At 46.1% G+C, this 25,000-nt stretch overlaps 2 protein-coding genes and 1 non-coding gene across 3 annotated transcripts in view; 1 reads left to right on the plus strand and 2 right to left on the minus strand.

Moving 5' to 3' along the window:
• celf5a (cugbp, Elav-like family member 5a) overlaps positions 1–9,958 on the minus strand; it is a 35,778-nt gene extending 25,820 nt beyond the window's left edge. Inside the window, 1 exon segment of the mRNA XM_060066298.1 lies at positions 9,814–9,958. Within this exon segment, the coding sequence (XP_059922281.1) occupies positions 9,814–9,958 (145 nt within the window).
• A 1,519-nt stretch (positions 9,959–11,477) lies between these two features.
• Positions 11,478–11,564, minus strand: trnay-gua (transfer RNA tyrosine (anticodon GUA)). Its single transcript is given in 2 exon segments — positions 11,478–11,513; positions 11,528–11,564. It is a non-coding gene; the product is annotated as a tRNA-Tyr (tRNA).
• A 9,526-nt stretch (positions 11,565–21,090) lies between these two features.
• Positions 21,091–25,000, plus strand: part of creb3l3a (cAMP responsive element binding protein 3-like 3a) — an 8,294-nt gene continuing 4,384 nt past the window's right edge. The window contains 6 exon segments of the mRNA XM_060066245.1: positions 21,091–21,248; positions 21,739–21,855; positions 22,112–22,367; positions 23,663–23,813; positions 24,920–24,977; positions 24,980–25,000. The exon segment at positions 24,980–25,000 is cut by the window's right edge and continues 33 nt beyond it. Of these exon segments, the coding sequence (XP_059922228.1) occupies positions 21,228–21,248; positions 21,739–21,855; positions 22,112–22,367; positions 23,663–23,813; positions 24,920–24,977; positions 24,980–25,000 (624 nt within the window). The 5' untranslated portion in view covers positions 21,091–21,227.

Genomic DNA, 25,000 nt, shown 5'->3' on the forward strand with positions numbered 1-25,000 from the left:
CTCCGCCCGTTTAAAGCCAGGGCCAGCTCTATAAATACGACTGGTGGCCCTGCATCCCAGATGAGCCGGCTAATTGACACAGTTAATGGATGGGGGTTCCAGAGCACAGTAAATAATGTTGTAGGGCATCGCATGCTCTCTCCCCTGCGCGGTGTTACTTCTGGGAGGGGGAAACGCGAGTTAAACTGCCCAAGTACCTACATTGAACTCTCTCCCTCTCTCCCTCCTCTCTCTCCCTCTCTCTCTCTCCCTCCCCCCCCCCCCCCCCCCCCCCCCGATTTACATTAAAATCAATGGAAAGTTTTTCTATGAGAGCCCCGTCAAGGTCAGCAAACCTGCCTCCCTGACATTCATTCTCGCTAAAACCGCCCCGTAAACATCAGTTTCACCCGGCCCAGTCGAACAGAATAAACAATTCCCATTAATGCAACACCTTAATACGTCAATGTGCCATATTATAGACGGGACGTTTACAAGAGCTATTTGCCCTGCCTCTAAAAAACTCGATGGCATTTTAAACCCCCAAACCCGAGAAAGATAAACTGATCACAGCAAAGCCCGGATTGTACAGAAATATTGGCAGCTGGCTTTACCGGCTGGCTACTGAGGGAGCAGGTCTGGTCTTTTGTGACACTTTGATTTTACAAATTGAAAGATGCCTTTCAAGATGGCGCTTCAAAGGGCTCTGGTAGGGGGGGCCTTGGGAGGGGCTTTGGTGGGGGGGGCTGGGGTGGAGTCTGGGTAGGGGGGAGGGTGTTGTCTGGGCGGGGGTGATATTAAAATGGACACGAGGAAGAAGGAGGATGGAGGAGATAAAACAAAACAGCACCCATCGCCACCCGTGGGGGGTGCCCTTGATTCTCGCGGCGCCTTCGTGAGGGATTGACCGCGGTCGGGGGAACGCCGGGAACGCACCTCCCGTATCTCATGATGGACTTTGAGGGGAAAAGCCGTCCGGGGAAAACGGATAAAATGGTTTGACTGCCTCCGTTCTCTGACCGCGGGAGAACAGACCGCGGGGAGGAGGAGAATCAACACGTCGTCCCGCGTGGTGTCCTTGTCCACACGCATTATTCACATCAATCACATCGCGTCGTCATGGAGCCGCGGCGAGTCATAATTAACACAGGTGCTGGTGCTAACGAGCAGGAGCCAGAGGGTTAATTGCATCACTCTTTATACTGAGAGAGAGAGAGAGAGCGAGAATGGAGAGAGAGAGCGAGAATGGGGTGAGAGAGAGAGAGAGAGAGAGCGAGAGCGAGAGAGCGAGAGAGCGATAATGTATTATATGCATCCAAAATAAATCCTATGTATCAGTAGAGACACATCTTGAATACATCTTTGCCATTTTTCTAGTTGCTTCCAACTCAAGCTATGGATACGATGTGTCCAGGGACAAAGTCTCTGTGCATCGTTGTGACAGACCAGTAGTGACATAGCCCTCCAGCCCTTCTTCCACCTCCTCCTCCTCCTCCTCCTCCTCCTCTCCCTCCCCCCTCCTCCTCCCTCCTCCTCCTCCCTCCTCCCCCTCCCCCCCCCCCCCTCCTCCTCCTCGCTCCTCACCCTCCACCTCCTCCTCCCCCTCCTAGGTGCTGGACGGTGGAAGGAGCAGAGGGGAGGAGGAGGAGGGTGAGAAAGAAACGCCTTCCCTCCTCCACCAGCATCACCACCTTCTCCTCCACCAGCAGCACACGCCCTGAATCCCCTCCTCCTCCTTTATGCTCACTGTGAGAGCCGTCTCTGAGATGGGAGGGAGGGGAGGGGAGGGTTGGGGATGGGGGGGGGGGGTCTGGCAGGCAATCAGTGATGTCATGCCAGCAGCGCCACGATGGCAGCTTAACCTATTTTCGGGAAATACCACGGAATGTCTATTTATAACAGTGCTGAGCAGCACGCATCTCTCCACACATCCCCTTGCGGACCCCCTAAACAGCCTCCGCTCCCGCGTCTGTTCGCGTCCGGCAGCGGGAGGGTTAAATATTCATCTGTTATTTAGGACATGACGTACCCAAAGTACTGTGGAGAACAACGCTGTTTACTCAGGCCGGGGAAATATGTGATACGCATTGCGGTGTAAGCCATGAATAAAATCATGTTGGATTGTTGTGTATCTGTCAATAGTAATGCTAGCATAAATAACCTTGAATCCTCGCCATGCGACTACAATCTTTTTTTTATGCAAGCAAAAAGGTAGAATCTATTTTTTTTTACCCCGGCAGTAACACTGGAGCAACTATTGCAATGTGACCGGTTGGTTATGGGTACATTCGGTACATGTTATTCAACGCATACACTGCAAGTATTCCTTGCATGAATCGGTCGTAACACTATCCTCCTCGCTGCAGCATGGATGTGGCGTTACCGCGGTTACTACCAGGGCTCTCTGGTTGCATCAGCACCAGTGATTACATTTTAAATCTGCCAAACTTGGCCTCAGCCGCCCCCCCCCCCCCGCACATTAAATTGCTTTGTTTTTCACCCCCTACCTCCCCGCCCAGCACGCCCCCCCCCCCTCCCCTCCCCTCCCCTCCAGCACCCCAAGGTGCCCAGGCGGCTCTCAACCTGTCAGAGGAATTCCTGCGTGTCCGCTACCACTAAGCCATCACTCCCCTCTCCCCGCCGCAGCCGCCGCGGGAAAAAAGCCGCCATTTGTTTCTCGGTCTCTTGACAAACACTTCATCTTTCCTCCCACCGCCACCCCCACCCCCACCGCCTCCACCACTGCCACTTATCCATCTCTCCATCCATCCATCCATCCCTCTATTGTTCCCTTCCCTGTGCGTCTTCGTGCCTGTCTGTCTATCAGTCTGTCCGTCTGTCTGCCCTGCCTGTCTGTCAGAGGCCGTGCGGTCCTGCTGGGGTACACCTGTGCCAGCACGCCACTCTCGGCTCCCCCTTCATTGTCTTGCGTTGACAGGGAGGGATTGACAGCAGCATCGCAGACGCATCACAGTCTGATTGGAGGCGGAATGACGGGGGAAAAAAAGAGGGAGAAAACAACAGCACAGATGTGCAGCGCATTCACGGGGCTGCTCATTCACATGCGTGCGTGGACGCACACATTGGCACGTGCACTGCACAACACACACACACACACACACATACTTGACATGCATATTCACACACACAAAGACACATTTTTTTCCAAGATTGCAATTGCAAAGATTTATAGTGCAGCAACACGAGGCAAATAACAAATACGCACGGGCCTCAGTCATGAGGCTGTACTAAAATATACTGTACTGGGAAACTGAGTGGGATTGGGAAAAAAACATTGGCTTAGAAATCCCTACTCCTCTTTTGCTCATAATTTCTTATTTTACATCCCTCTATCTCTCCCCCTCACTCCCTCACTCCCTCCCTCTCTCTCCCTCCCAAACATTAAAAGGCATTACCTTCTCCTGAGCGGTGAAGCCACGGTAACGTAACCTTCCCGTGTACTCTGTTCCTTTATACAATTAGGTTTGTTCTCTTTGGGTTTTATAGCCTTACATCCATCTCTGATAGGCTGGGCCACTCTGCTAAAGCACAAACAGGGTAGGCTGTTTCTCTATTTAGACTCGGCGCATTACATTGACTGACCTTTGCCTATAAACCAGAAAGTGGTGTGCCTCGGCAGACTCCATGGTGATACATAAAACCCAGCAAAACACAACGGAAAGCTCTTTCGGCGAGCATACGCAGCTCTTTAACAGGAGGAAGAGCATTTCAAAGTGGGATTTAATTTGATTTCCCCGACATGTTCAAAAAAAAGCACAAGCCAAAATATTTTTTTTCTTAATTAAAATATAACAGCAGCGTACAAGAGAGCTATAAACAACGCGAGGTGAGAGGCGAGTGGGATGAATTGAATGTACAAGGAAAACCAAAGCGTGGACACGCTGCCCATCCCACCCACGGAAGTGATGCTGTGAAACCAGAGATTGATTCATCTGACCCAATGAAACCCTAAACATATTCAGGATATGACACAAAAAAAAAACACTCACATTCTGGATCCACAGGCGACCAACACCCGGAGCTGCCTTTGAGCACCGGTCTAGAGCGGTTTAGAGCAGACCCAGGGGCTAGGTCGGAGGGCGGCAGCTAGGAGGTGGGGGTGCCAGGTGAGTGTGGGGGTTAGTTGGTGATGGTGGTGGTGGTGGTGGTGGTGGTAGTGATGTTGGTGGTGGTGGTGGTGGTGGTAGTGGTGGTGGTGGTGATGGTGGTGGTGGTGGTGGTGGTGGGGATGGTGATGGTGATGGTGATGGTGATGGTGGTGGTGGTGGTAGTGATGGTGGTGGTGGTGGTAGTGTTGGTGGTGGTGGTGGTGGTGGTGGTGGTGGTGGTGGTGGTGGTGGTGGTGATGGTGGTGGTAGTGATGTTGGTAGTGATGGTGGTGGTGGTGGTAGTGATGGTGGTGGTGGTGGTGGTGGTGGTGGTGGTGGTGGTGGTGGTGGTGGTGGTAGTGATGGGGGTGGTGGTAGTGATGGTGGTGGTGGTGGTGGACAGATGCAAGGGCCGCACCTCCTCCACACTAGGCTCTTCCCCCCGAGGGAACCCGACGCAAAAAAAAAAAAGATACGATAAAACAAGGGAAGGAGAGAGCGCCTTGTTAATCCCCACGCGGAGAACCCCAGCACCCGTCAGCACCGGCTGAGCTACTGCGTCTTTTATGAGCAGAAAGTCCCGTTGCTTGTTATAAGATTTACAGACATCTGAGAGTGTCCACGGCCGACGCCGTCCCGTTATTGCATTAGCCAGCTCTGGATCGGTGGCTCCCAGCAGCCCGACGACCGGGGCTACCCTGAACCTGGACTAATGAAATCACCGGACATAGCAGCAGGCGCATGGACCGCTCTCCCAAGCAAGGACTCTGTTTAATCTTGATATTCCACCGTGTAAAAAAAATATATAGTATATTGGGTAAAAACTTCATAAGGCGTCTAAAAGCAGGAAGACGACAGAGCTCTGCCAATCCGGGGCGCGGTCTGGAATGTCATCACGGAGCCTATATAGGTGCCATATACATGCGCTGGTGTAATGCTGGCTTTATTGTGGGTAAGTGAATTTGCCTCCATCTGTTCTCGCCGAGTGTTCCTGTCCTCCAGCATCCAGTGTGATCTTTGTTTCTCTCCCTACGTGCGCACTCCATGCGGACACACGGGCCATTATCGTTACAAAATGGATGTATTGAGATGCCTTGGAAAACAAAGGAATACGGGATTAGTTTTAGTCAACAGCAACCTCTCAGGAAGCGGGTACTTCTGGCACATGACTGATAATGCCCGTTTTGAGCCATCCTTCTACGGCGCGAGCTTATTGTGCGGAAAAGCCCACAGAGGGCCTTAATCCATCAGAGAGGCTCTGGAGGGAAAATAAAAAATAAAAGCCAGAATAAATATTTCATTCGATTATTCTGTGATTTAATATGCTTCTGCTTGGCCGGGGTCTACAGCAATATGAGCAGGTCCGTTTAGAAATGCGTTAACACAATGATAGCCTAACACTGATTCGGCAAGCCAATCAGAGTCTCACATCGACGCTCGCTCTTGACAGTCTGCCTTGCCCATTGTGCCCAGGGTGCTGAATCGCGATCAAAAACATAATTCTCTCTCCCTCTAGCTTCGTCCCTCTCTCATCTCTAGCTCTCAATTCCCTCCATTTCCCAAATTGAACCTCAGTGTAAGTACAGGTCAACCAGGTCAGAGAGACCCACCGACCGCTATAGATCGGAGGTCTGAGAGCAAAGCGGTCAGCTTCCCCCTCCTTCAGAAGCCTTCAGCCCCTTAGAATTTCGGTTTTGTTTGTTTGCTCAAACCAAAGTCCTGCATGTCGTTAAGCGTGTGCACGAATGCACCAAAACATGTCCCCGACTTTTACGTAAGAGAAGCAAAAAAGAGAAATCTCATTAGAGCTATCGGGAGCAGCTTTCAAAGCCTGCTGATGAATTCAACATAAGGAAATCCTCTACCTACTAATACCAATTTGGGACGACAATAATTGGCAGACCATCGACAGCGTGGGCAGAATTAATCATGTGAAGAAGCGGACTAGGCCGCAGTTTTTAATTGGTAGAGGCAGCCACTGTTGATGGGGGAGGGGGGGGGGGGGGGGGTCGGGGTTGGCCAGCGTCAGCCCAGGAGACGGCCGCTTCACACAATGCACACTTACTAATCCTCAGGAGTGAAGTTATCATGGCCACACATTATTATCGCGCTTTACAAAATAATTCCGTGTTTTCCCCCGTGGATTACCAAGAGGGAAAAAAATGAGAGTAAAGAGAATGGGGGATAAACACCAAAATGAAAAAAAACTCAAACGCAACACGGCACGGACGCATTAAAGGGAACGCAGGGGTGATTGTGGACACACTGGACTTATCGCGGATTTGTCACTGTTTAGGTATGTTCTTATTCGGATGTCATCGGTCAAGCCACATACGTAGTATGCCGAAGATCTGTGCCGATCTCTGGGGACAATGATTCCACACGACGACAACATCAAGGTTCCAAGGCTCACAGTGTCTTTTTCTTACTAAGATAATTGACAAAATAGCAGCATGCAAAATGATTGGCTTCTAATGGTTGCTTGATTAATTGTAGGCAAATGCGTAGGCAGGACTCATTAAGTACTAATCCAATTATAATAAACTACATTTGGCTAAACCCAACATATTTTTGAATAACTGATAAGGAAATTAAATAGAATTTGAGGGGGACGTGGTGAACTAGCTCCAGACACTTTTTTAAATAATTTGTATTACTCGAAAACTTCTGGGATTATTTAGGGGCATATAAAAAAAGAAACATAAAAGAAAATACTGAGGAAAATTCATGGCTGTTCTCTCTCATATCTTGAGTAGCGAGTATGTATGTAAAGTAAAAAATTGTCATTTTTTAAATGTGTCTATTGCACTGTAGGTGCATCAATAGGAGTTCAAGTCATAACACAAGCTAAGCAAGCTACTGCACTGAGCAAAACTCTCTTGAAAACCCAAACAATCTGGATTAACAATCAAAAGCAGTCAAAGGGTTCCTTTTTGTATCATTAAGCAAGCATATATCAAGCAGCAAAGCGTCTTTATCTGAGAAATCTTGACTTTGTAAATTAACAATATACACCGATAGCCAATGATCACTACTGTTCATTAATAAAATGTATATTTTATTTTCCATGTACACTTTTCAATGTGTTTGTACACATTTTGATGGCCTGATCCCAAAGATAGGCAGCTATAGGGGATTTCTCAATTCATATAATAGAGTTCATGCGTGTTGCATGAATAATTCCATATTTTACTAATAGCCTAAAGCAAGGGCAAGTACTAAATAACTTTAATGAAAGAATTTGTATTCAAGCTAGGCAATCAGTTTATAAATGGGTTTCATTTTAAGTTACAGCCTGTCAACAATAAAACACTTGGCCAACCCAACCACAACCTTCTTGGTTAACAAAATTAGGTTAAAGTTTGTACAATAAAAGTGAACTGGATCAGGAAGTACCAAAGTAATTTATACTTCGATGCATGCGCATGTTTAATACGAATCACATTCAATGCATAAGAACGAGAACGTTGGAAATTGGTCTCTCAATTTAATGACAATACTATTATTCCCACTGAGTGTACCCTGTGTTGAAAAGAAGGCGTGCACATAGTGTACACACATTGGATGATTTAGTAGCCATTACTATGCAGTGAACACTCCCCTCATAGGAAAACATGCAGTGAGACTCAAAGACAGCTCAGCAATCCTAAACCTACAAGTTCAATTTTTGCGAAATTACTCAAAACTTTGAAAGGCAATTTCCTCCCTAATTCTAAACTGCATACCGGTGGCTACGGTCGCTCTGGCTGGTTCTTGCTTGATGTTGGAGCCACCGTTTGGAAAATTTGGCCACGAGAAGCCAAATGCTGGTTTTCATTCTTGCAACGACTAGTGAGTTGTTGTCTATTCATGTGATAACCTTTGGGAAATAGACACAACACTGGAGAGGAACGTGTTTCTGTCCATGAACTAAGTGCTACTATGATTACACACCGTGTCAAAAAATGCATTAGCATGATGTGGATTGATGGTTTGTACTTTCTAAATATCACTCCAATGTAAACAAGGGACTGACTTATAGCCTGCAGCCCTGTATCATCGCAGCATCGGCAGCTAACGAGAGTAGTAGCTGACAAGGCTATATGTTCATAACGTGGCCATAATGTTTATGTACTATTCGGTATATGGTGGAGGTCAATGATTATCATGACTCCTTTTAATGATACTAGGGAATTCCAGCAATTCAAATAAGAACTATACTAAAACTAATTGTATTTCAAATTCACCCACAAGAGGAGGATAATCTATATGTGCTGCTCAGCCTCAGAAAATACCTTCTCTTTCAGCTGGCTTAAAGCTGTACCAATGACTGTCAGCACTACACGTGAAACTGAATGCAAGGAGTATCCTGCTTCCATAGCATCACAGATTTGGATATTAGGGTGGGAGAAGGGATAGGAGGGATGTGATCTCTCCTGGATTTGATTGGCCAGCGTGGGAGTATCCTATTGCCCATGACTTACTTTCTAACTAGATCAGGCTCATTCCAACCTATTGGTTAGGAAATGGTGTCAGCCCACGCCGACTAGAGTGGGTTAGGAGGGTTACATTTGAATGTAGAATGACTTATTACTGTGGCTTAATTTATTGTAGGCCTATAGGTCATATCGGATGGAAATTAAGTTGTAATTTAGGATATAGGATGTTTGGGAATTTTCACACAGTCCCAATCAACGCACCCCTCAGACAATGTAAACACTAAACTTGAGAAATTGACAAGCGAGCATAAGTCTAGTAATAGCAGCAGTGGTTGTAGTCGATGCTGTAGACGTAGGCTATGAAGGATCGTGCAGGCCTACAACACATATGAAGGGGGGGTCTCTGTTTTTGGAACATAAAGGTCGAATCAACGTTGGTCTGCTAGGGAATAGATGAGAATAGGAATATAATGCAACAGAATAGAGGGAGGAAGTCCATCACTCTACAACCCCTTCCCACGGGCACTGCCATTTCGCCACGCACGGAGCACCATCATCGCTCGCGCTGTGGTGACGTCCGTCATCTTGAGAGAGTTCTCTCTCGCGCTACTATTTGGGAGATATCGTGGCGTGAGATTAATTTCCTCGACTCAAAATCGCAACCGGCTCGTTCCCTTTTGCACATGGGGGTGATGTTAAAGAAAGCATATGAATTAATTAATGATGCCGCCCCTTCTCGATCCGCAAAAAGGATGGGACTGGCAGAGGGTCTTTAAAAATGCATCTTCGGAGCGCCTCTGCCCCACTTATCGGAGCGCCATAATAAACAACACGAACGGCCACAACCTAACGGGCGATACGCGGACATATAGTTTGGGATCCCTCGTAGTTTGAAGCACTGTTTTTGAGGGGAAATGTAGACGATAACCAAAATGAAACAGGGTTTGAAATTCGGATCTGAGAATTTCCTAAATAAAAAAACATGGGAATAGGCTGCATGGAATATCAGGCAGTGAGTGCAGGCACGGGGAACGCACGGCGATGGTAATTACACAACCGGTGAGGAGGCTACACGTTATGTAATTACGTAATACACAAAATATGCATTCAATGTATTTCGGTTACAGGTTTTTGGAAGTCCACCACTCCATAAATTCGAATAAAAGTAGCATAGCGGTGACATGGAAAGACAACTTGTGCATAGATCGATTTAGTATTACAACACTTTTGGAGGCAGAAGCCTAATGACGTGTGAGTAGGCGACAGGGCTGCAGGCCTGTATACTGTTGTGAGGAGCTACACGTTACCTTTGTGCATGCCGGTGTAGCGGTCCTTCAGCACTGTCAGTTCGTGGATTTTCCCAAACTGTTCAAACAGAGGTTTCAGGTCTTTCTCCTCCAAGTTCCGCGGGATCTGCCCGATAAACAGCTTAATGGCATCTTGGTCTTTCATGTTGCCGTTTTCCGGATGAATTGAAATGGATTCTGACCCGTTCATGGGTTTCGGAAATGTGATCGGAGGGTACTGGTGCTGATGTGGGATTAGGAAGAGTGGTTGTTGGGTCGGTGGTGCCCCCGGTCCGGCAAAAACCAGGCTGGAGTGAGCTGGCTGATGCTGCTGTGGATGCTGCTGCCTTCTGGTTTCAGTCTGAGTGAATCTGGCCATTCTGAGCTGGGAGCAGAGTGGATAATAATGACACACACGCACACACACTGTGGGAGAGCAAGCACTCAGCTGGAAACCAGGCTGACTTTCTATCCGACACACAACACGCAGTACGAGGAAGAGGGTGTAGATGGAGTCAGCGTGAACACGTGAAGGGGCGATATGCGCCGCTCTAGAGCGACACCCACAGGTCGTTGGGAGAAACTGCAGCACAAAAAAGCCGATAAAGCAAGTCATTGAAATGGCAGTTGCCTAACTGCAGGATAGTATAAAAAGGTGATACATATAATTGGCGGCAGGATTCATTGGAATATTCGCATTTCATTTGAACTCATATTTAACTTAAACAACGCAAACATAAACAGTAGGCCCATCTCATTTTAGACCTCATAGAGGTCAACAGACAGGCAGCACGTCATTCCTTGCCCATCATTACGATGCCCATTCGACGATACGTTGGGTTTATTTAAGCATTATATTTTATGATCTCTAAACAATCTGTAGGCCTACGATCAATACACCACCTATTTTTTTTGCACATACATTCTGTGTAGGCCTAAAGGCCTGATAAACACATGTTTAATTTCAGCGATTACTTTTCCCTTAAACTAACGCTTTAAAGCAGACCTAGGATTATTATTTTTTTGATATAGCAAACTTCCAACACATGTCTTTGATGTAGGAAGATCGGAAGGTGGAGATAGCCCTCTATGACACTGAATCTACGTCCAGTGCAGAGCTCTTTTTACAGCATCTTCCTTTTTCTCTTCTGTAGGCCTGTGGCGTCGCCAGGAAGAGCATTGATCAATATAGAAGCCTACTGCTCCCTCTACCGGATTTCAGAGAGAGAATTAATCATTTTTTATACACAGAACAAGCGAGCTTTGATTTGCCATCCATCCTCTACGCCTATCGACTGAGTAATTATTTTACTAATTGTTTTTGTGTCCGGGTCCTCCATTTCCCATGCATGTGCGTGTTATAATGATAATGATAATTAAAAACGGTTTGTATTTCCACCCCTCTACCATTGTGTAGCCTACTCTATAAAGTGCAGCATCAAAGTTATAGCAGTACGTTTGATAGGGTCGGCCTGTGTGTTGCGGACATGCGCGCAGCTGGCTTCCGATTCAGGCAGCGGTTAGCACCGCCCACCTACATAAACGCCGTCCTCCATAAATTAATGTAAATAAATTCAACCGACATTATCGTGAAACCTAAATTAGTTAGACCAAAAGTCACATTGTACAATCAATTACATGAAGTACGCCATTGTGGCTGTGCAGGTCGTTTGAGGACGGAAAAGTCCTTCGAGCCGGATTTGAACCAGCGACCTAAGGATTTCAGCATTAGCCACTACAGTCCTCCGCTCTACCAACTGAGCTATCGAAGGGGGTGGCATTGGGGAACACGGCAGAGACATTATTGCCCGTACAAACACCAAATTCATTCTGGTCTACTTCTTTCTGAGAAGTTCGATAGCAGCATGAGTGTGGCGAGACGGCCGCACGCCGCGGGGGCGCGCATTGATGTTCCCCGGTCAATAACGCAGTGGGGGACGGCTGCACAGAAACAAGGCTTTTGTTATTGTCAACATTTTTTTCAGGATGGGGTTGGAAATGCGAATTGCATTCCCTGTAACAGCAGGTCACAGAAAGCTTTGTCGGGATTACCCATGGTGGTGTCTCCAAAAAGCATCCCCTCCCATTCGAGGCACGCCGCTGCAGGTGTTGTCCTCCGGTAGTGTTGCCAGATTGGGCCAGATTTCCCGCCCAATCTGGCAACACGGCTGTACCAAGTTGCTAATGGGTTGCTAATTGATTGCGAATAGCGAAGGATGCAGTGATTCCGGCTGGACGAACGTACGCCGACAGGGAGAGACACCGCGGTAGACGTGTCTGGCGGGTGGCTGCCTGCTTTTAGCCTTCTGACTGGTGGAAGCGGTAGACTGAATCTGATTTCCGTCACTGGCCCACTGAACAATAAGAAGTCTTAGATGAACTTCTAGTGGGTAGAATGTGGTAGGCTATGAGGAGGAGTCGTTGCCCACCTTCTCTTTTTTTTGTTATTTCCCCTGCCTTATTATATTTATTGACCATTGCCTATTTGTCATGGAAGCCAACGGCAGGGAAGCGGGGGGGGGGGGGGGGGGGGGGGGGGCTGGACCACCGGGTACCGTTCAGTCATCTAGTGTTCAGAGTTCAGAGCGGAACAGAAGGGAAATCTCTTACAACTGCTTACCTTGAAGCTCCTTCTTGAATATATGACCATTCATCGTAGGCTAGTTGTACTGCCACAACTGGCCACAGTAGGCTAGGCTAGGTAGCAGGCCCCCAGGATAGGCGCATACTTCCGCAATCCACCAGTGCTCAGAGGCCAAGCCTGGTATTGCAGCTGTTTAAGCTGGCTGTGGACGGGGGTCCGTCATTTCATGTGGCCCAGAAGTAGATATCGCCGTCCACTCCAATACAAGTGGGGAACAGGATTGTGTCTCCGCAAAAATATGGATATCAATCAAAGGCTCATAATTATATTTCTACCCTGTTCTAAAAAAATTTAAGTTTTTTCTTTTCAAAACGCCTCCTCAAGCGTTTTATTATCAGTTTATGTTGGGTGGGCAGCTGAAAGGAGTCGTACTGAAACAAACGGCTCCTTGCTATGGACCTATTTTGAAGTGCACGGCTCCATTAACTTCCGAATTAAATTAAATTCCGAATTAACTTCCATTAACTCCATTAACTTCCAAAGTCTGAGATTTGTCCTTTTACTTAACATGAATGGCGTTGAACACGGATATATAACACACATATCATTGAAATAGCTGTAACAGGCACGGACGTATTGATTACCTGAATGATTATGGGAGACCTACGTAATTTTCATAATATTGTTAATTGTCTAATATTAACATTTCAGTTGCGTTGGTAGGTATTTCATTTTCATTTGCTTGTTTAGCTATGTATGACAGGGTTATGGTTAGCTATGTATGACAGTTGACAATGTTGGCGACGTATTACAATTCATTATTTGGGTAGGCTACTCCAACTTCGTTGCTGGTCGATATGTAAACATTTACTTTTATATAAATTATTGATTGCATTTTTCGTAAATAGTTAGTTGGAAGGAATCTGTTTCTTAAGCAATAACATTGAACTGAATTTGTTAGGCCTACATACGTTTACTATGTTACTATGGTATTATATGGAGCAATCTTACATATTTATGAAGTTTCCAGATCAATAAAGTTCTATCTCTTTATTTGAACTGCCTGTATGTCCTCTTGATTATAGTATTACAGTGTGTACCTTGGTTATCAGCTATCATAGAATGGTGTCCAAATGGCTGCATGTGTAAGAAATAGGTGTGTTACAATAGTGTTACAATAAAAAAAGCTTTTATTACAAGACCCCCCACCCCAAATTTTAACAAAACACTTTTTTTGGCTGTTTGGCTGGGGCAGAAGAGTGGAGGGGGAAACAAAGACATGTAGCCTAAAGAAGAAGTAAGGAAGGGAATGAGAGGAAGAACAGTGAAATGAATGAACAGTGTGATAAACGCAAATGATTACCAAAAAGGTTATAATTACTGATTTATCAAATACGCAGAGAAGAGCATCATCGAATAAAGATTAAGGACCTGGATTATATCTTACAGTATTGAAAACTGTTGAAATTACAATTCAGAGTGGAGAAGGCTGAAGGCATTGGTCCTAAAAGTGTCAGTTTCACCCACTCTGGATTATCGCTTCAAGAGACTGTGAAATGCTTTTTAAAAAAAATGTAATTTCCCCTATTGGTGAAATGAACCTTGTCTTTTAAGTATAAACCACAGCAGTTAAACCTTATTCCAGGATGCTCTACGCTGTTGCCTCCTAGCTCTACACTAACAAATGCGTTCATCACACTGTTCACCCATTTCCTAGCGTGATCATTTGCCAACGTCCTTGTCACAAACTCCTGTGTAGTAGTCCAGTAGGTGGCGGTATATGGGGAAAAACTATGATCCTCCACTAAACTAGAAGAAGAAGAAGATCTCTGCATCCGGTACGTCACGGACTAGGTCACGTGTCTTGGCCCCATAACGCGGAAGCAAATCGCTCCTGTATGTTACCCTGCGCCACTGAGCAGTTTGTATAGGAATGAATGGGCGGCCATTTTCCAGTCTGTGGTCCATCCTTTATTATGTCCATGCTAGGTAGGCGGTAGGCTCTTGTACATACGTCATCACGTCGTAACACGTCATCATCAAGCGTCCGCTGCATGGACCATAATAAAGTCTGGAAAACAATGGACAACAACACAGAACACAGTTCGCACTTTGCTGAGTCTGTTGCTTATTTGGAGCCGTTCTCAGATAGAGCCCACTGCTCTATCTGAGAACTGCTGTTTTTTTCGAGTACGCAAGGCAGAGATTTGAAATTAATCAAGGTGAACCAACAGTTGAACCGCTTGACGCAATGTTTACCGTTTAATGGGAAAGAAGGCTCGTCGCCATTATTATGTCCATGGTCGTCGCATGGACTAGACGTCATCCAGCTCAGGTTGCGTAGCCGTGCGTGTGCGCGTGTCGGCTCATTAGCATCTGTACCGTGGCGGCCCTCTCCCAAGTGGCCAAGTTGGCCTGGCCTGGCCAGACTGGCCACACTCACACTGGCAGATTTGAGCATGGTTAGGTCTGAAGATGGCAACGGCCAGATGGCCTAGTGTGAGTGCACCCTTACATGAACTTAAGTGCCCCCAGCAGGCCAGCTTAATACCGTGACGGGGCTTCCTTCTGTCTGCGACCTGCTCTTTTCGGACTTCTGGACCTGGGGTCTTTTCAACAAGCCCTCAAGACCCCCCTCTACACTTCACTGCGTGGGATCCCCTGCATTTTAATTAACCTCACGGTCGTTAACAACGGCCCTCCCCCCCATGTTCTCACTCAAGGTAATGAGTCTACAAAACAGCATGCTTCCAGACAGTCGTATCCCATGATGCAGCTCGTTGCTGTGAACCGCTTTCACTTTGTTTCTAATGGATTTTGGTTTTCTGTTTCCACGCGGACTCACCTACATTTGGAATGCGTTGTGTCATAACTGTCCCCATGTCTCGATAACCTTGATAACCACCTCTTAATCACCCTCTACATCGGATTACTCACATGGCTCAATGTCATATACCACACAGACACTCAGTCAAAAATATATTAGTTTCCTCTTGCCTCCTCATATGGTTAGTTGGTCCTTAACTATTGGAAGGTTGTGGGGTTATGGGAGGCCCTCAAACTATTTTGGGATGGGGTCCTGTGAAGCCCTCTGAGAATGTGCTTTTAAAAATAAAAAATCATCAACATTGTGGGTGTAGCTATAGTTCTGGCGGGACACTCATCACACAACGATTAAGGCATTCCATTCAAACGCACGTACACCGATAGGCGGTCGCTTTAAGACCTTCCATCTCAAACACGCTTCTCTGCTTCCCCACCACCACCCCCCCGCCTCTACCTTGCTTTGGTTCCGCTCTGCATTGAGTGTATCCTCCACAGTGGGTCGAGAGGTCTAATGTTACTCATGGGGGATTGTATGGTGCTCCCTTTGGTCAGATGTGGGTATGCTGTTGGTATTCTGTGTCTGAGTCATGCTTTGAATCCGACAGTAGAGAGCACCACAATAAAGTGGCTACCATACCGCCAAATCAAACTGTGTGACCTTTGTATGCAATAAATGGTTTAATCAATGACCGGAGTGATCCCTGACAGAGCTACTTAAGTGTTGGTGGTGGTGCGGTGGGGGGACACTACCAAATCGTTGTCCTTTGTGGGTTTATAAGCAGAGAGAGTTGAAGGTGTCCCCTGGCACCAAATGCACCGTTGCACGCAAAGCATGCGCACTCGACTGTGAGGTGTTGCTTGAGAGAATGAGGGTGTGATGTGACGAAGGCATATCACACTGGAGACACACTTACGGACGGACGGCTTCATAGGCTAATGAGATGTGATCAGAGCTAGCGAGCAGAGATTTGGTTCTATGTGCGCTTCACCCGTTCCTTCCTCAGACTCCACGCCCCCCAGTCAGACCCCAACTTTAAAACCAAAACCTTTTCTGCCCATCAGGAAGAAGGGAACGTCCCCCTCCCCTAACAGCCTGGTCATTCAGCTCTGTTTACAGATGATCAGGGGGAAGCCATTGATCAGCCAGGTTAGGGAGACGCCTCGGAGTCCAAATATCCGCTCATCCTGCAAACTTGAAGTATGTAAACATTATTAACGTAGAATAGGATTTAAACAAAGATCTTGGGCCTTCATTGTCATTGACATTGTCTCAAGGCATTTGGTTACAAACATGTGAATAAGAAATTTAAGAAGGCAGAATAAATCATGTTTTACCTTTGATCAATGATATTGTTCATTCAGGAGACTCAAGCCAATCTTGGAGTGGGTCTTTGTTATTTGGTTGGTAAGTATCTTGCCAACGCACATTCAAAGTTAAAAGTCTCCAGGGTCACCTCTTTGTGAGTTTCGCTGGCCAGCGGAGGAACACCACAATGCGATATGCAACTACAACATCTGCCGATTGACGTCCTTCATGGTTAGAATTCCTTGAGAAGTTGGCTCCAAAGAGACCAGCACACAGTCGTTCATTAGCATGGAAATATAACATTTGTTGGCTTCTTAAAAAATGGGAGCATTTGGTTTTCAATGAGTCATTTCAGAAGCTAAATCCCACCGTCAATTTGAACAAATTGCCAACTATCAACATTAACACACTCTAAACAAAGGAAGGCTTTAACACTTGATACATTAGTATGATATTAATTACTTAATTTTAAATCCCACATCTGCATAATACCTCCCTACTGTACTCTAGGATGTGTATGCCTACTAGGTTAGGTGTTTTGTTTTTTTTCCTTCCATTCAAGAAAAAAAGGAATACATTGAGACAACCAACCTCACAATTGTATTACTAAAACACAATATGATTGCCAACATATTATCAGAATACATTTAGCCAGGGGGAAATTACAATGTGTTAATGTGTGTGCTTTTACTTTCATGACGTTCTCCTAAACATATTGACTCGGTGGCAAGATGCACCTGCACACTATGACCTTTAGGTGGAAACAGAACTCTGTTCTCTGCTTGGGTTTCTTTCTTTCTATGTCTGGGCAGTAATCAAAATAATATAGCACAGCCATTTCACTATATCAAAATAATATATGTATTTTTTAATGTAGGCCTATTTGCTGGGGCATTCGGTACATCAAGGTATAAATATGCAATGCATATATTTTATTTGTTCAGATGCGAAGTGAACACATAGAAGAGGATGCATGCATGGTCTCATTATCTTGGCTGTGTGTGTGTGTGTGTGTGTGTGTGTGTGTGTGTGTGTGTGTGTGTGTGTGTGTGTGTGTGTGTGTGTGTGTGTGTGTGTGTGTGTGTGTGTGTGTGTGTGTGTGTGTGTGTGTGTGTGTGTGTGTCTGCTGAGTGGGATCGTGATATAAATAGATATGTGTGCATCAGGACAATATGCTGGGGTAGTGGTGTTATTGTCAAGCAGCATACTGCCTATTAACCTATCCATAACCTTATCTCTCCACAATGTGCCATGATGGACATACTTTAATCTATGAGATAGTCTCTGCAAAATTGAGTGTATTTACAGGATGTGGCATTCCCAACGGGTGCAAAACCATTTAGCAGCATTTCGTAATTATCACGTCACGTTAGAAGGCTTACAGCTGGCGAGTAGTTAATTTTATACTGACATTTAGGGTGTGTATAATTGACATTTAGATCTACATTATAGTTCTAGAAGCTACGGTCGGGCCCGTTCTGACACGGCGCGGTCTGACCCCATTTTTTAATTTATGGAAAATGAAACGAGGGTAGAGTGTATCATTCAAATGGGGAAATAATAGCGCTAGGTCCGGCGACATGCAGCCCCACAGACCAGAGACTCGAACCGACTCCACTTCAGATACATTATGCATGCTTGTTATATGCCTACCTCCACTGTGCTCTGGAAGTTAAATTAATGACACTTGTTAGAATAGGGAATGGATGGAGAGACACGAGCGCGTTCCCTTGTGCTGTCGCCAAACGCCAAACACACGCAGGCTTTTCAAACGGCCAGAAGGGGGGATTTTCTGAGGCTAATTGTGCAACGTGAGCGGGGGCTGAATGAAGAGTCGCAGATGGGTGTCGAGGTTTAAGTGATGCTGGCGCTGGTCATCACCATACAGAATGCCGTGGCATGTGGCAATAAGGGAGCCTCAGCCGAGCTGCAAGCATATTTGGATGTGATGTAGTTGATGAAAGCATTATTATTGATTTAGGCCTACTTTGCTAATTCCCTGAATGCTAAAATATTTTCCCCTTGAATTGACACTTCAAGGGGAAAGAAACGGACGGTTTATAATGTAACCTTGCATCTGTATGCATTGGCATGTGATCAACTGCCTCCGAGAGAAGGTGATGGGCTTGGGCTAACGTTCTGTTTTCTTGACAAATATGCCCACGTACATTTTGAGCATTGCAAAATGTTAGAAAGTAAGTTAGAAAATAAATATGGTTTTGGTTTTGGAGCCATGTCGTTTGATAGTAAAGTTATTTAAAAAGCTATACTTCCATATTCATTATTGAATTGTAGAAACAAAAACAGAATGAAATTGCTTCAATGTATCTGCAAAAAGGAAAGTAAGGGCAAATTAATTAAGGCTTTCATGTTTCAACAAAAGCTGAGAGGGTGAAGGTAGAGAATGAATAACAAGGTTTCCTCAGTCTTAAGGATGGACAATCTAAACAGCATGAAACAATGGGTTCTATTTATATTCCCCGGGCCTTTCATATTCGTGCCAATAAAGAAACAATTAAGCTTCAGAAACTGAACACTTTCCAGAACAGTGCTCAGCTGCTCATTGGCTTGTAACCAGGGTTAAAGTTAGGTGGTTTTAAGTTAGAATAGCAAGGCGTTGTCCATTGAAGACTGTTTTCTGTCCTGACCCCTATTCCTACATTTATTAAATACAATTAGGCCTAAAAATGTAAAATCAAAATACAAATAAGTTCACAAATCAGCAACTTCTTGATACATTATGCCGGTTTGGAATGAGGTTTAAGTGTATAATGGTGGCTTGGCTTGCTTTGAGGGCGATTTTAAAGATGGCGTTGACTTAGCTCTGAGTATAAGCCTTTCTTTATAGGTCCATGGTATAAGCTTGTCAGGGCAGATCCCCCTGGAGTCTCCCACATTATCAGTCTAGACCTTGGAACGACCAGAAGAGGATTCCCCTCGGACTGAAAGCCACTTCATTGGTTTGTTAAACAGAGAGACAGAGTAAAGGACCGCTTCTGGTGCAAGACCCATAACAAGCAAAGAAAGGAAACAGCTGATAAGAACAGCCTAAGATGGTGCAGGTGTGTTGGGAAAGAGAAAACCTTGTGACCGCCGAGTCAATCAGCGTTATCACAAGGTGAGGTCAACCGGACTGAGTCATCAATATGAAATCTATCTGTGTGGTTTATTATTGTAGGTAAATCAGATAAACATCTGATCTGTCGATTCATTATCATGCACCTCGCCTTGTTTTTAGGAAGAATAAAAAAGTTTAAAAATAATAATATTATATGATTGTCAATATTTTCTTTTCATGAGTCAGAATAGTTTTTTTTTTACATTTTGAAAGAACCCTTTTGTGATCACTGTAATCCTCCTTTGTATTCTAAGATGCTTCCGTGGCTGTCTTTTGTTTGATGGAGATTACCAACAATTTTGGTATCTTTTACAGTCGGCAACAGTCATAATTTGTGGATTAATCAAACCTTGATAAAAACCTGGCTGGGCTGCCAACTTATTTGTTGAATGTTGTATAAGGTCAGTCTTGACAGTTTGGATAATGGTTTGAATGTGCCCAATACAACAGCCCATCACCATGGTATGTTCTTGTGGATTTCTAGTTTAAAAGATTTCTTCTAAAATTGCAAATCTTTTAAACTGTGAGCTTTTGCAATGTGATGACAAACACAAATAAACAATAAGCCATGTGAGATTTGCCTTCAAAAATGATTCCATGGTTGAGGGAGCAATCATTCAAATGTATTCCAACATTTCAGTAAAGGCTTAAAGTGATAATCTCAAAGATTTTCATATAAATAAATGTCGGTTAAATCTGTCGATCACCGATTGAGGTAACACAAAAATTATTTAGCCAATGGCCCTCTTATGAAAGCCTTACATCGGCTGTATATTGAATGTTCCCAACTGGTTGTAGTGGGGATACCGTTTGCATCTCTGTGAAAAATAACCGCTGATCGAAGGAGGGATCGCCAAAAAGAAACGGAAAATCCTCGCATTTTGAAATTTAACACTTTGTAACTTTTCCCCTGCAGCTATTCAATTTCACAACTTCTCATTTCTCATCGACAAGTCATTCCATCCTGGGAATATTTCTCAATGCATCCTTTCATTCTGGTCCACTATTTACATAATGAAAACAGTGATGAATGTCGTGGTTTATTTTGTCCATGCCTCGGCTGACATTGATGGATGTGAATACTTTAACCCCAAGACTTGTATGATTAAGATGGATCTCTCCATCTTGACCAAACTTGGAATCCGAGAAAGTTTAGAAGTGTATCTTAAATTTAAAACATGAACCAATTGTAACTCCATTCACAACTATGCCACAAATGCTGTTCAACAAAAGTGTTATAGACATCGATGCTACACTGATATCTTTCCACAAATCAATAATTGATCTGTAAAAGGAAAGCACAAAATTCTTCTCTTTCCCAATACTCCCAATGCATCCTAACCACCTCGATCATTCCCTCTCTACCGATGAACAAACTTTCTCTGTGCTCCCTCGCTCTCGACCTGCCACTCAAACGCTATCTCGTCCTGCAGCCAATGGGGAGACAGCTATAGCAGCTGGTCAGGGTGTGCTGTGTTGGAGTTTGAACTTTGGACCCGGCACCCAGGATGAGCATTACAGTATAGAGAGGTGTCCCGTGGTCTGGGACAAATGTTCCCTCTGTTTGGGGATCTCTCGTCGACCAGCCAAGGAGTGACAACATGTCCCACCGATCAGACCAGGTAAACACGTCTGAGTTTCTTTGCCATATTGTGTTGTTAATTATTATTATTATTATTATTATTATTATTATTATTATTATTATTATTATTATTATTATTATTATTATTATTATTATTATCTTCTCATCGTGTGTTAGTAAGTACAGTTAGTGTGTTTCTATTCGGTGAGCGGAAAGGCAACACATTCTACAAATCTTATTTCTGACCCTGTTGGTTCTGCCTTACGGATATTTAATACTCGGATATTTAATAATATTTAAAACACTAATGAAAATAGTGTAAAAATGTTAACTGTTAAAACACCAATATACTTGACACTATGGTATTCTGAGTTTGGGTACAAGTAGTCCAGAAAGAGCAGATAACGCCGAGCACAGAAGGGACGGAGGGAGGGCCTTTTACGAGCCTCTACCTGGGTGCTATCTCCCTGCCGGGGTGGGCTAGGCAGACGGAGCGCGCTGTGTCTCTAAACGCCGTCCCGTCCTCTCAGGGCGCCGACGGGGTGGAGTGGCTGGACTGGCTGTTTGATCAAAACGAGGGCATCCTGCGCCACGAGGAAGCGGGAAACCACGGCAACCAGTTCGCCTGGCTGACCCAGGACCCCAACGTGCGTTGGTTGGACACACGCTGCGCACGCCTCCCCCCCGTCCCCCCCGTCCCTGACGGCGGTCACACTACGCCACAGCCCCCCCCCCCCCCCCCCCTCACACACACCTTCCCCCCCCCCCCCCCACACACACACACACACACACACAGACACACACACACACACACACACACACACACAGCCCCCCCCCGTCGCGGGCGCTCCAGGCGTGCGGCGCAGACTAACAGCTGTTCGGTTCTCCCTTCGCTCCCGGCAGATGTTGCAGGCGGCGGCGGCGGCGGGGGGGGGCGCGGCAGACAACGACTTCCTGAGCGCCCTCCTGAGCGGGAGCGACTCCGCCTCGGGCTCGCCGCTCTGGTCGCCCTCCCCGAGCGACAGCGGCATCAGCGAGGACCCCCTGTCGGACCAGATGGACAGCCCCCCGCGGCCGGGGAGCCCCCCCCCTGTGACGGCGCAGTGCAGCGGCAGCGTGGTGCAGCCGGCCCCCACAAACCCCTACTCCATGGACCTCAGTAGGACCCCCCCCCCCCCCGCGCACACGGCCAGAGGATTCACACGCACGACGATGGACACGCACACACATGCACCGACACACACACACACACACACATGCACAGATACACACACATGTACAGAGAGACACACATGTACAGACACACGCACACATGCATCGACACACACACACACACACATGTACATACATGTACAGACACGCATACACATGCACGGACACACACGCACATGCAGTGACACACATACATGTACAGACAGACACACATACGTGCACTGACACACACATGCACAGATACACACACATGTACAGACAGACACACATGAACAGACACACATACACATGCACCGACACACACATGTACAGACAGACACACATACATGCACTGACACACACACACACACACACACACGTCGTGCACTGATCCACACACACATGCACCGACACACACACACTCATGCAACGACACACTCACACGCGTGCACAGATCCACACACACACACGCACCGACACACAGACATGCACCGACACACATACACACATGCACAGATACACACACAGACACACGTGCACAGACATCAAGATCACAACACACAGACATCAACACGCCAACCCATGAATGCCCAAAAAGCCCACACGGATACACACGCACACACACACACATATGAACATACAAACGCAGGCATAAACACAAACACACACACACACACACACACACACACACACACACACACACACACATTTTTCAACACGCAAACACATGGATGCACACAGTCAAATAGTCGCACAAGTATAAAAAACTGACAGACACACACACAAAGCCACAGACATCTAAACACACACACGCATGCATACACAGACACATGCGTGCGCAAACACACACTTTGATAAACACACACACAAAACAAACGCGTCAACAGCCAGGGTTTACAGGAAGACTTTGTCTATACGTCAGCACAAGTGAGCACGATCCGTATAACCAGAAAGCAGGCAGGGACGCTAAGGTAGGATAATGTGAGATGAAATGGGATATAGCTTGTCTACAATAGTGACTGATCCAATTTCATTTTGTGTGAATTTATGTGACAGGCAAGTCGCCTTTCAGCAAAGGATTCGCAGATAGGATTCAGAAAGGGAAACTATAACGTATTTATATCCTGCAATGATAACTAGACAACCTTTTGCCCTGTAAACCACCGTCGCCGCTAGATTTAATCAAAACCAACAGGTAGGAGGGCGACCGGAGGAGCAGGGGGGGCCCTGTGTTTACCTGTTTATCTTTCTGCGGGCGTACAGACGGCTGGGAGGCTGACCTCGCACCTGGAGGGATGGGCAGGACGGCCTTCCCAGGGGCCTTACAGCCGTCCCCCCCGCCCGCCCCCGCCTTCCCGCTCACTGTCAAAGACCTGCTGCTCTCCGGAACCCAGGAGCCAGTGCGTACCTGTGTGTGTGTGTGTGTGTGTGTGTGTGTGTGTGTGTGTGTGTGTGTGTGTGTGTGTGTGTGTGTGTGTGTGTGTGTGTGTGTGTGTGTGTGCATGTGTTTTCTTTTTTGTTTGTGTGTGTGTGTGTGTGTGTGTGTGTGTGCGCGTGCGTGTGTTGTGTTGTGTTTATTGTGTCTGTGTGTGTGTGTGTGTTTTTGTGCATGTGTTCTTGTGTGTGTGTGTGTTCGTATGTGTGTATGTGTGTGTACATTCGTGTGTGTGTGCCTGTGTTTTAAATTTTGTTTTTGTGTGCGTGTGTGTATTTGTGTGTGTGTACATTTGTGTGTGTGTGTGTGCCTGTGTGTCTGGGTGTATGTGTCAACAAATCATAATGTTTGTCTGGAGCCACTAACCTTCAGAAACGTGAGGGGATAAGGACGGGGGTGTAGTGTCGACAGACGTGTGCGAGGCTGCTTGCAGATTCACGTACACTGTGAGACGCCAGCTGGACGCTAGCTGGACGCTAGATCCTATGCTACGCGGCCCACAACGTCACGTTCCCATATCTTGTCCTCCCACGGCAGAACAGCGGTTGTTTTCTGTGGAAATCAGCCCGGGAACGTTCGTGTTCCCGTTGGATCTATATCTGCTCGCAATGCGTCACGTTTGTATCACAGTCATTCAAAAAGTATTCAAAGACTTTGATGAAGTCGAGCATCTTCTGTGAAGAAGAACGTCTTCTGTGAATAATTACTAATTATAATAAATACCGTGCGGGTAATGTTATTCCATTAGGCCTGCGGGCGGGTTAGCCGGCCCTTCTGGGTGATTAAAAATTCAGAGTAAAATAATGAAAAGTGCATGAAATCAGGGCCAGAGTGAGAGCCAAGCGTAAACAGTTTACCCATCTATCGAGGATTTAGGAACGGTAATGATAGAAATAATAAGTAAGGGAATTGAGTGCTAAAAGAAGGACAATTAAGTCCACTTTATATGCTGAAAAACATTTAGAAATCCATAAAGCCGTTGAAAAGTGGACCGCTCCATCAGCGGGGCTTTTAAACCAGCGTGGATCCCTCACACGTCTTCCCCTGGTCCACTGTCCCGTCCCCCCCCCCCCCCCCCCCCCCAGGCCCCAGCCGCCCTCCCAACAGTCCATCCAGGAACTGGTGCTCAACGAGGACGAGAAGAGAAGCTCCTCGTCAAGGAGGGA

The sequence above is a fragment of the Gadus macrocephalus genome, chromosome 12 (assembly GCF_031168955.1).
Source record: "Gadus macrocephalus chromosome 12, ASM3116895v1".
NCBI classification, from domain to species: Eukaryota; Metazoa; Chordata; class Actinopteri; order Gadiformes; family Gadidae; genus Gadus; species Gadus macrocephalus.